This window comes from Scyliorhinus canicula, chromosome 15 (assembly GCF_902713615.1).
Source record: "Scyliorhinus canicula chromosome 15, sScyCan1.1, whole genome shotgun sequence".
NCBI lineage: Eukaryota > Metazoa > Chordata > Chondrichthyes > Carcharhiniformes > Scyliorhinidae > Scyliorhinus > Scyliorhinus canicula.
Genome location: NC_052160.1, coordinates 56119747 through 56132294, shown reverse-complemented (window position 1 = coordinate 56132294; position 12548 = coordinate 56119747). Strand labels below are relative to the sequence as shown.

General features: G+C 48.7%; 1 protein-coding gene across 4 annotated transcripts in view; it reads right to left on the bottom strand.

The window, feature by feature from the left end:
* The window catches only part of sdk1a (sidekick cell adhesion molecule 1a), a 1043142-nt gene that overhangs the window by 668832 nt on the left and 361762 nt on the right, over nt 1-12548 (bottom strand). For 3 of the 4 annotated variants that reach the window (XM_038820122.1, XM_038820123.1, XM_038820125.1), the window contains exon 4: nt 2612-2759. The exons of the other annotated variant lie outside the window; for it this stretch is intronic. In XM_038820122.1, the coding sequence (XP_038676050.1) occupies nt 2612-2759 (148 nt within the window). The remainder of the gene's footprint in view (nt 1-2611; nt 2760-12548) is intronic. 4 annotated transcript variants of the gene reach the window in all.

Sequence of the window (12548 nt, the reverse complement as noted above, 5' to 3'; positions counted from 1 at the left end):
CTCCATTAGTTTAGAAAGATGTGGAAACATTTGCTAAATCTAACAACCCCTGACGTTGAGCATCATAGCAACAGTCCTTTCCAAACAGCAAAAATGTCACTGGTCACAAACACTAATTTGGTGAAAAGAATTAAATTGATATAAATTACAAGTAAAATTTGATCCGACAAGCCTGCAACTTATCCACTGCTAAAAGAAGTTTTAACAATGTGTAAGTGAAGAGCAACATGGTGCAATGTCTGGCAAATTCAACTCTATTGGAAAACCTGAATAAATTGCATTGGAGTATGAATGGCAAGTCTCAGATTCAGTCAGAGTCCAATACTCCCTCTAGCAATGTTTAGAGTTGGATAATTCTGTTTCTAAACACAGTTCCAAATGCAGAAAATCATACAAACATTTCACAGTTGATATCCTCTACTCTCATTTTCACTTGCCAGAGAATGCCACAAGGTCTCGATATAAACCAGGGGCTGGTTTAGCTCACCAGGCTAAATCGCTGGCTTTTAAAGCAGACCAAGCAGGCCAGCAGCACGGTTCGATTCCCGTACCAGCCTCCCTGGACAGGGGCCGGAATGTGGCGACTAGGGGCTTTTCACAGTAACTTCATTCAAGCCTACTCGTGACAATAAGCGATAAAAAAAAAAATATGGTTGCATTGCTCAAATGCCTCTTGGTCGTGTTTAACACTACTGATGACTGATAGCCTACCCAATCTTGGTGGCAACTCTGACGATGATTCAAATCTTCAGCTATCGTCAATCTTGGCCTCACCATTGTGTCTATTCCCTTCAATGGAACGCTGATACTAAATCTACTCCCTTTGTTTCCCTTTTTGTTCTGTATACTTATTTTCTGCTCAACTGTTTATTAAGCTCAAGTTTTCAAAAGAGTTAGATTCTGGGAGGATTCTTAAACCTCCCCAACTTGGGACCTCTTGGATGAAATGGTCCAAACTGCAGAAAGCAAACAAAGAACTAGAGAGGTGACCTTTTTCCTCCTTTGGTATGTTCTCTTTTCCTCCTTTTTTCTATTATTATTTCTGTCTTTCCTTCATCTGGTTTTCTGTTCTTTAACCACAAGTCTGTTTCCTACCTTCACTCCATTGTTAACTCATTGCTTTTTTATTCCACCAAAGACACATGTTTGCATGCCTCCTCTTGATTCTCTGCCTGACCTTATTATATTTGATACAGTTCAGGAGATTTTTGCCCAAAGTTTGCATTGGATTCTTTCTCCTTTTTAAGAATGCCGAGACATAATTTTGTTGGAACAACACTCTTAAATTCTGCAGTGACCAGTGTTTCATTTTTATGTTTTGAAGCATATTTTCACTCTAGTTCAGCCACATGACTTTTGTGTTCTTATCAAGTACCATTCCAACTTTTTTAAGGCTGCTAAAACTTCAAACATTAGAACGGAGAAACTGAAATGACAAATAAGGACCTAAAGTCACAGTCATTGTAAGAATCTAATACTTACGAAAACAAAAATACAATCCCATAATTGTGTGAACAGGAATTAGGCCTAAATTATGGAACAAAGACAGGAAACTTCCTTGAAGCTGTTCCTGGTCTGTCACCAGAATGGTAAGTGCGGCGGAAACCCCACTAGCGGATTGTTTCCGTAATATCTAAGTGAGGTTATACCAGCAGAGGAACGCAGAAGGGATTTCTGACCTGGATTTTAGTTCAGTTTTTACAAAATCCCAGAGTCTGATATAATGTAAGCAAACTGTTCCTTAAAACAACTATCATGTTGTATTCCTTTTACTGCTTACTTTTTCAACATCATTGAATAAAGACAGATATGAATATTGCCCCAAGATAATAACTGCAAAATACTCTCCTTCAGTCTCCCCTGCCAAGACAAAATGATTTTCCTTAATCTAAGTATTAAGTGTGCATACTAGCAACAAATCCTGACTGAAATGTAGTCAAGATATACATTATTACTAATTTTACAGAGTACACTCTTCGCTGAGGTAATGGACTGAAAATTTTGAAGAGTACATTGATATCTGCACCCAAATACTTATTCCCAGTACATCAGGGCAGCACAGTAGCACAGAGGTTCGCACAGTTGCTTCACAGCACCAGGGTCCCAGGTTCGATTCCCGGCTTGGGTCACCGCCTGTGTGGAGTCTGCACATTCGCCCCGTGTCTGCGTGGACTTCCTCCCCCAGTCCAAAGATGTGCAGGTTAGATGGATTGGTCATGCTAAATTGCCCTTAGTTTCCAAAAGGTTAGATGGGGTTACTGGGATAGAGTGGGGGTGTGGGCTTGGATGGGGTGCTCTTTCCAAGGGCCGGTGCAGACTCGATGGGCCGAATGGCCTCCTTAAATTTGAAATATACTTGTAAAAATACTATTACTGTTTCCAATTAAATTATGGACAGGAGCTTCAACAGATTAAAAGCAAGTGGCAAAGAGGCTTACCCTCTGCAACCCCCCAAGGATACTGTCTTCCTCGATGCCATGCCATCAATGTGATTTTCAAAAACTCTATGCCATTGTAGCAGTAAAAAGGAAATTTCTGTCCTTGTATCATCAATTATAAATGTTTAAAAATCACCAATAACATGTTAACAGCCATAAACATGCTCACTCACATTCTGTTGCTGGGGATTATCTTTTGGCCATCACGGAACCATGTCATTTGCGGCTGTGGGTAGCTGCTGATGTCTGGAGATTTTAGTACTGCAGCCTGACCCTGCAATACTATAATATGTTGGTCACCTTCTTCAAAGTTTCCCATGTCTGCAGACAAAACGTGAAAAATGAGAATGAGAAAAATTAGAAAAACTAAGAAACTAGCCATAATATCAATGCTACATATGTGATTGAAACCTCAGGGAGCAAATTAAACAGGGAAACTAAGTAGAGGATATTCTATTCACTGGTATGAGGAATACTTACTCTTGCCAGCTGCAGCAATCTATGGGATCAACTTCAATAAAAGTAAAATATTGCAGATACTGGAAATCCAAAATAAAACCAGAAAATACTGGGAAAACCTCAACAGGTCTGGAAGCATAGTGGATCAGAGTCCATATGACTCTTCTTCAGAACTGAAGAGAAGTTGAAATGAGATGGATTTTATGCTGTTGAAGGGGGTGGAGCAGATGTAACAAAATAGAAGGTCAGGGTAGGTTGGAGGTCAGGAGAGATTAAATAACAAAGATGTCAAGAAATACAAGACAAAGAGAATGATAATGTCAGACTACAAAACAGGCATTTCAGCAATAATCAGACTTGGAAGGTCCATCATTGTTAGCTCAAATCCATCACAAGAAAATTCCATGCTTTTAAAAATCATATCCTTCCATATTTACATCAGTTTTTTTAAATGAAATCTGTGACCGACCTTTATTTTAAATTTGCATGGAATGACTGTGTCGAGAGTATAATCAATTATGTATATATGGTCGGGGTGATAGGTGGGAGTTGTTAGTTAAGATTTAGACGGGAAGACCAAGAAAATTGAAGAATGCAAATGCAGGGTTTGTCATGTGAATGTCCCTTTAAGAAAAGTGTGCTTTGTCAAATGGCTGCAGTGATGTCATTGTGTGGGTGGAGCTGAAAGCTCTTTTTGGCTCTTGTGTTTAGTTTCGCTTTCAGTTGGAGAGCTGCATTCAAACCAAGCAAATGTGCATTGATCTTTCTCTTTGCAATCTAAAACATGTCAATTGATGATTTCAAAGTAATACCAGTTTCTGTGAGGAACGTTTTTTTTGGGGGGGGTTATCAGTGTTGGTAGTTTTTAAGATGTTTACTGTGGGTTTATAAAATGTTAAGTGGGCCCTTGTGCTCCCCATACCAAAATCTATTCAAAATTATGAGTCAGGTGAACTCCATGATATAATCTGGTGTTCTCTAAACCCTGGCCCATAATAGGTTGAAGAGGTAGATTTAGGTATAAGACCTATGTACCAGGTTTAAATAAAACCTAAGGGTTAATACGAGTTCCTGCTTACAGTGGTTAGTAGCTTTTCATAGACAGATAACCACAAGTCTGCAGATAAAACTCCCAAGGACTTGTAGTTTCGGCAAGAGTGTCTGCACCCAAAAGGTTGATTGGTACCAGGCAGTTGCCACTCACGTGATCATCTTAGAACACAGGACTATGAAGGCGATATAATAATACTATGTCTGTGCTTTGATTATGATTGGTAACTATACGCATATGTAATCCTAATTATTAGTTGTGAATGTGCAATTGTTTTTGAATAAATGTATTTGTTTGATTGGTGTATGTTAATTACCTCTGATAATACACAAATTATAATTGCTCAATCCTTGCTGTGATCTGGAATTGGCAAGCCATCTGGTGGCAGCTTTGCTCCCGTTATAGCTTGCAATATAGGTTTAAACTGAAGCTCAACTCTAGATGTCGTCTGGTCAGTCGAGGAGTGTAGTACGCGATAGTTGAATAACTACCGGCGAAATTCCCACAACAAGGGTATAACCTCCAGGCATTCCCACGTGAGTGTAGAGGCAGATTCATTCAAGATAGAGACCAGGGGCAAGGTTTTCCTCCCCCTCCGCTGTGTGTTCAGCAGAATCATCTGTTGTTAACGCCATTTCCCTTGGACGCGCCCCTCGCCGCCACAGGTGCGCCGTCACAAATGTGTGCTTCATCGACAGATAGAGATTTGCTTTAGGAAACATAATTCACTAAAAGTATATATCATAGATTTGCATCGTAGCATATACTGATAAATCTATTAGAACAGTAATAATAACAATGGGCTGGATTCTCTGCCACACCGCGCCACAAGTCTGTTTCGCCCCGCCGGCGGGATGCTCCGTTAGGCCGGCCGGTCAATGGGGTTTCCCATTGTGGGGCAGCCCCACATCGTCGGGAAACCCCCGGGCTGCTGGCAAAACGGAGCATCACGCCGGCGGAGAATCCAGCCCAATGTTTTTGACCGCTTGGTACTATTTTGACCTCTACTTTTACAGCCAGTAAAAGTTCTCTTCGCCTACTGTCAGGTGAGCAATCCATTTCCTCAAAGACAGCATTAGTGGATGATATGGTAGCAGACACCGGAAAACTTATAAAGCAGATAACAGACGGTTTTTAATTCATTCAAAACCTATCCACTTACATGGAGTCAAAATCAGACTCAAAGGGCGCAATTTACCGGAAAAGGTTCCAAATGTGGTAGCGAGCGGAAACTGCCACAAACTTCCAGACACTCGGACTGATGAGGCCGTCACTGCTACAAAACGATAAGTGGTCCACTTAACAAGGCCCCACGGACTTCACGCCAGCTGATCCACCGAGACTACGTTGGTCAACCCCCCCAGCTAACAAGGGAGAGCAGCCAACTGCACTCTGCTCGATACCATGCCACCGAGGAGACCAGCCCCACAGGGATGTCGACCTGGGCAGAGGCCAGATGGGATGCCCTGTTCCAGCAAAGTCTCAGAGGGTCACTCACACGGCAGCCAATGCCGCCTGGGAAAAGTGGCAGCGACCATCCCAGACTCCAGTGATGAATGACGCGTGTGGCGCATGATGGCCCTTCTGTGTCCGCGCAGCAGAAGTTCACCCACAACAGATGGGAGTGGGGCAGATGGACGGCGGGGTGTCGGACATCAGAGACCTCACTCCCTACAAGTAACGGTCCCTGGAGGGCACCGGGGTGGCCGAGGACTGATCTGCCACCGACTTAGAGGATGCCGTAAGAGGTGAGGATCCACCCACCCCCACCCAGATGATCTATCTTACGTGTATTGTTAATGCCATTCAAAATTACCCATCCCTCCCACTAACCACATGTCCATTAGAACATAGAACATAGAACAGTACAGCACAGAACAGACCCTTCGGCCCTCGATGTTGTGCCGAGCAATGATCACCCTACTCAAACCCACGTATCCACCCTATACCCGTAACCCAACAACCCCCCCTTAACCTTACTTTTTAGGACACTACGGGCAATTTAGCATGGCCAATCCACCTATCTATTCTCCCACAAGATCCTGATCCAATGGTGCCGCTCATCTGGGGTAGTCCTCCCGCCCACCCGTCTCGGGGCGGAGCTCCGAGGACACCACTGTATTCACAGCACAGCTGTCTATCCCACCCTTCACCAGCACAGAAACACTTATCTCGGTACTATACACTGTAGTGGATAGGCTTCTATGCACATATTAATACTGTGGCTACCAGGGTAGGTCAAAAGCGAGGTATCCTACAGCAAGTAACTCACCTCCTGACCCACTGGCTGGGCCTACAGGTCCTCCCCGAGCTCATCTTCCAGCCCCTTCTGGTCCTGCACCTCCTCATTCTAGTCCTCCACGGCAGTGGCCACATGTTCCTCCTCCTCCATCTCCAACATGTCGCCCCGTTGCTGTGCCAAGTTGTGGAGGTCACAGCAGACCACAAAGCTGCAGGGTGGGGGGCGTTTTGAGGGGACAGTGCGGGAGAGGCATCCAGGACCTCCATATCCAGAGAGGTGGGCATGGGAATGGTGCTCAGCCAGCATTTCAGAAGAAAATGCCAGAGATGTCATATTGTTCAAAGTCAACGTTTTCAAATTCTATACACGTGTGCCCAATCCCTCGATGGTGCCGCCCCATTGACCCAACCACTCTCACCCACCGCATCCTCACCCCTTACCCTGTGCCTAGGTGTGTCGCCAGGATGTACATCACAGGTAGAGAGGGGGCAGGTCTCAGGGGTTCTGGTGGGCATCATTGCCCATCATGGTCGTTGGGGGGTGTACTGCTGTGCACCACCAGAGCAATTGAGTATCAGAACCGCATCTGGAGGAGTTGAAGCACCGCTAAATGATGGCCCAGGTGGCAACATGGGCCTCAGTGTATCAGGTTTCCGCATCGGTCACCAGCCTCCACACTGATACCATTAGCCGGGTCCTCAGTAGATATCCCTGGTCCCCAAGAGCCAATTGGCCATCCTGGGTGGTCCTCAAAGAGACCGGGGTTGTCAGACTGCCCCAGGATGCAGCTCCCGTGCACACTCCCTGGAAAACGTGCACGATCTTCAGCTCGCAAGCTGAACATTCAGGGAGTTCTTTGTTTTGAGTTAAAACCCTTCCTGGTGATGTAGGGCACTCCCAGACAGCCCGGTGAGTGTAAGGCGACATGCATGCCATCTATTAGCCCCTGGACTTAGGGCATTCCGTTGATGATGGAGGATCCTGCTGCCTGGGTGCCATCTTGTTGGGTCTGGAGCATGTCACAGTTTATATAGTTCGCTACCCGGGCAAACAGGGCAGCCGTGACTTTCACGGATGCACTTGTGGGCTGTGGCTTGTGAGAGCCACACAAGTCCCGCTTGAGCCCTGGAATGATCCTGAGGTGTAGAAGTTCAAGGCTACAGTGACCTTGACACCCGGAGTGGGTATCCTCCGCCTCCACTTGATGCCAAGTCGACAAATACATGGCTCAGGAGCTGGACCGTCCTCCTGATGAGGCGAAACTTCCTGCGGCACATGCTGTCTATCATCTGTTTGAAAGACCAGAGGCACCTGTACACCTTGGGCCATTGCCTGCCACCCCCTCTGGATCCCTCCCTGGCCTAATGGGCAGCCCGGTCCTCCGTGGGCCACTAACTCAAGTCTCTGTCGATACTGCTGCCTCTGCCTCCTCTAGCGCCTGGCCGGCCTGTTACCAGCACCACGAGGGCAGCATCCTGGGGTCCAAGATGTCATCCATTGCGTGTAATATCTGGAAGGAATTGGGATAGGCTGAGAGACTTCCCCCATTGATCTCCCTCCCCTCCATTGACCCCTCTCCCCCCCTATTGTCCGCCATTGCCTCCCTCCCCCCACATTCTCCCCCTCTGACCCACCCTGCTTCCTCCCCCCCCCCCCCCCCCCCCACAGGCTTCAGCAAGGGTCCCTGCTCTCCGGACTCCACACCCTGAACCCCAGACACGCAAACGTAACTTTACCTGGACTGGACGCTGTTCCCTTCCCCGTTGCACAAGTTCACCCTCTTGTCACCAAAATGTCCCCGGTCTGGGGCCCAACCCCTGGGTGTTCGGATATTGACTGCTGTGTCTCTGCTGTTACCTTCCACGGCGTTCAGGTACAGTGTGCAGGCATCATGGTTTGATTGGGATGCTAGACATTAATTCCCACATGCTACATGGCACACCTACCCACAGGGAGCCACTAGGGAGGTCTGAAGTGCTCACTTAACTTTGATTGCCAATTTCTAATCAGCAATAGCCTTCGGCCGCACGGGCAGAGGCCTCAATGGGAGTTATGATTGATCGGTGGGGCTGGCAGGCTGGGGTTGCTGCAGGAACAGGTATACACGATGCAGGAGGTGGCATGGCAGGCCCGCGGGTGCTGAGGCACCCATCTACCCTCCTCCTCTCCCTCCCCCCCCCCCCCACTCCATGGCCATGTGAAGCCAGCCCCCTGCTCTGCAAACCCCCCCCCACCCCCGATGGCAGCCCCCACCTGCGGAGACTGGCCCCACTGGGGGGGGCTCCCCACCGCACTCCGAACACCGGGGCAGCAACCCCGGTGCCCCCCGGCTCATTGCCGGGAAGCAAAGATGGGCTACACATTTTTTTAAAGGTGTGCTGATCGACACCTGTGTGACAACTAGCTGGGGAAGCGGTCAGATCACGGGAGGCCATTCGATAGGGGGTCGCTTTCATTAAATGTATGGAGATTGGCCTTAAGCAGTGATTATTGGTTTCTTGCCACGTTTCAGCAGGACCCTGATTTCAACAATGGGGTCGGGGGTTAGATCGCAAACTGATCGTCACCTTTCGCGGATCTCGATTTTGGCCTCTCCCGCAATCAAACGGCCTAGTCGCGCTCTCGTTTAAGCGCAACGCGGCCATTAAATCGCACCCAATAGGTTTTCTAATGGTGTGAAACTTCTGTCAAACTGAGCATTGCAACAGTTTCGTATTTCCCAGATTACTTTCGGAATTAAAATTAGAATATTTATGTAAGAACAAAGTAATTATGACATTAAAAATTAAGTACAAAGTATTTCTACCATGAGATTCTAACCAAGCCTCTCTCCCTTAAATATATATTGAATTTGAGCTGTTTTTGTTCATCCTTGGTCTTGATAGTGAAATTCTCCTTAGCGCTGCTTTGAGCTTCCGCCAATATTTCCCAGGGCTGACAGATTGCTAATTTGATTAAATATGACCTACATCTGGATTAAGTAGCCATCTGCTAACATGCCCATATATTTTCTTGAATATGGAGCTTCATAAATGGAAGTAAATAGAATTGTACTTGGATTTTTCCCACAAGCTTTAATCACTTACATAATTTAGGACACGGAAGTTGTTAACTGGGGTGAAGAAATTCCGTAATTTCATGCTTGAAATTAAGTGCACCAACAGCTTCATATTGTGAATTCAAGTACCTCACAATAATGGAGTCATCCAAAAGCATACATTTATTTTAACTTATTATCTTGAGAGCTTCTTTGATTAGGAGGCTAGAATTGAAAGACTCGGATCAAATCTTGCAAAGACAGGGCTGTGGTAAACACCATTGGTCATACACCACGTGTATTACGGTACTGCCACTGTACTACAGTTAATGCAGTAAATCCCAGCCTGCTGGCTCCTCCCAGCAGGTGCTGGATAAAAGTGTATCCTCTCCTGTGCTGCCTCCATTCTGGTTCCAGCTGCAGGAGGCTTAACATCTAGCACAATAAAGCCTCAATAGTTTCACCATTTCGTCTCGTGGTCATTGATGGTATATCAATTTATTGTGCTAGAATTTTAAAGATGAACGTCATAATCAAGCCGGATCGCCTGGAGCTGAACCCTCACGCAGTCGATGCCACAGCCACCTTTGAGCACTGGCTAGCCTGCTTTGAAGGATACGTCGGAGCATCCACAGAAGCCCTCTCAGACCCACAGAAGCTCCAGATACTAAACGCACGGGTGAGCCCACAAGTTTTCCCCCCTCATTCGGGTCGCGTCCACTTACACGGAAGCGATGGCATCACTAAAAGGTCAGTACATCAAGACTGTGAATCAGGTGTTCGGCAGGCACGTCCTGGCCATGAGACGGCAACTCCCGGAGGAGTCTCAGGACGATTTCTTGCGTGCTTTGTGGATACTTGGTAGGAACTATAATTGCCAGGCAGTGTCGGCAGTCCAACACACAGAACTGTTGATCAGAGATGCCTATGTCACGGGCATTAAGTCCAATTACGTTCACCAGCGATTATTGGAAGGGGCTACGCTCGACCTTGCAGCTCACTAACTCCCTAGAAGTGGCTTCCCGCAATCTAGAGTCCTACACCTCCGACCCGCGGCACCCTCATGGGCATCATGGGCCCCACCATCATCCGACCGAGGTACGCCATGGCAGCCAGCTAGCTCCGGAGGCCCCAAATGCTATTTTCGTGGCCAGAACAAGCACCCCAGACAACGCTGCCCAGTGCGGAGCCCGCCCTGCAATGGGTGTGGCAAGAAGGGCCATTTCGTCTCCATTTGCCAGGCCTGATCAGTCGCTGCTGTTACCAGGCCTAGCATCGCTACACACACACACCCTCCCGTGCAATCCAGGGGCACCGCCATCTTTGCCGCCACCTGCCACGGGTGGCCCATGGGCGCCGCCATCTTGGATGTCGTCCGCCAAGTACGTCCCGTGGGGGCCGCCATCTTCGGCGCCATCTTGGACTGCATCTACGGACCTCTGCTCGCCTGGCCATTCGCGGGCCGCCGATACCCCGCCACCGCCGATCAACCCAACAACTCCCAACATCTTCCGCAGCTCGTCTCCATCACCCTCGATCAGTCTCGGCCCCTCAACCTCGCGACCACCACGATGACTGTATAAATTAACGGGCACGTCACGACCTGCCTCTTCGGCTCCAGGAGCACAAAGAGTTTCATCCACCCTGCCACGGTAAGGAGCTGCTCCCTCCCGGTCCTCCCCATCACCCAAAAAATCTCCCTGGCCTCGGGATCCCATTCCGTACCAATCCGGTGGTACTGCATCGCGACCCTCTCTGTACAGGGCGTAGAGTACAGCAACTTCAGACTGTACGTCTTCTCTCTCTCTCCGCCGCCCCGCCCCCCCCCCCCCCCCCCCCCCCCAACACCTCTGCGCTGCCCTGTTACTTGGTCTCGATTTTCAGTGCCACCTCAAGAGCCTTACACTGAAGTTCGGCGGACCCCTGCCCCCCCCCTCACCGTCTGTGGCCTCACGACCCTTAAGGTCGATCCGCCCTCACTTTTCGCAAACCTCACCTCGGACTGTAAGCCCGTCGCCACGAGGAGCAGAAGGTACAGCACACAGGACAGGACCTTTATCAGGTCGGACGTTCAACGGCTTCTGCGGGAGGGGGTCATTGAGGCCAGTAACAGCCCCTGGAGAGCTCAAGTGGTGGTGGTTAAGACAGGGGAAAAACACCAGAAGGTCATCGACTACAGTCAGACCATCAACCGCTACACACAGCTCGATGCGTATCCCCTCCCACGCATATGTGACATGGTCAATCAGATTGCGCAGTATCGAGTCTTCTCCACAGTTGACTTGAGGTCCGCCCATCACCAGCTCTCCATCCGTCCGTAGGACCACCAATATACTGCATTCGAAGCAGATGACCGCCTCTATCACTTTCTTAGAGTTCCCTTCAGCGTCACCAATGAGGTCTCGGTCTTCCAGCGAGAGATGGACCGAATGGTTGACCAATACGGGCTGCGGGACACGTTCCCGTACCTGGATAATGTCACCATCTGCGGCCACAACCAGCAGGACCACTACGCGAATCTCCAGAAATCCTCCACACCGCCGAACTCCTTAACCTCACCGACAATAAAGAAGAAATGCGTTTTCCGAACTACTCGCTTAGCCATCATTGGCTACGTTGTGGAAAATGGAGTCCCAGGACCCGACACCGACCACATGCGGCACATCCTGGAACTCACCCTCCCCCACTGCCCCAAGGCCCTGAAACGATGCCTGGGGTTCTTCTGATACTACAGTGGGGCCCTAATTATGCAGACAAGTCCCGTCCACTCATCAAGTCCACAGTTTTTCCCCTGACGGCTGAGGCCCGCCGGGCCTTCAACCACATCAAGTTGGACATCGCCAAAGCCACGATGCATGCGGTCGACGAGTCCCTCCCCTTTCAGGTGGAGAGCGATGCATCGGACGTGACTGGCCGCCACCCTCAACCAGGCGGGCAGACCCGTGGCTGTCTTCTCCCGCACAGTTCATGCCTCCGAAATTCGGCACTCCTCTGTTGAAAAGGAGGCCCAAGCCATTGTGGAAGCTGTGAGACATTGGCAGCATTACCTGGGCGGCAGGAGATTCACTCTCCTCACTGACCAATAGTCGGTTGCCTTCATGTTTAGCAATACACAGCGGGGCAAGATCAAGAACGACAAGATCTTGAGGTGGAGGATCGAGTTCTCCACCTATAAGTACGAGATCTTGTATCGCCAGGGGAAGTTCAATGAGCCCCCAGATGCCCTATCAGCGCACAAGTGGACCGACTCTGGGCTCTCCGCTATGACCTCTGCCACCCGGTTCTTCCACTTTATCAAGGCCCTCAACCTGCCCTACTCAG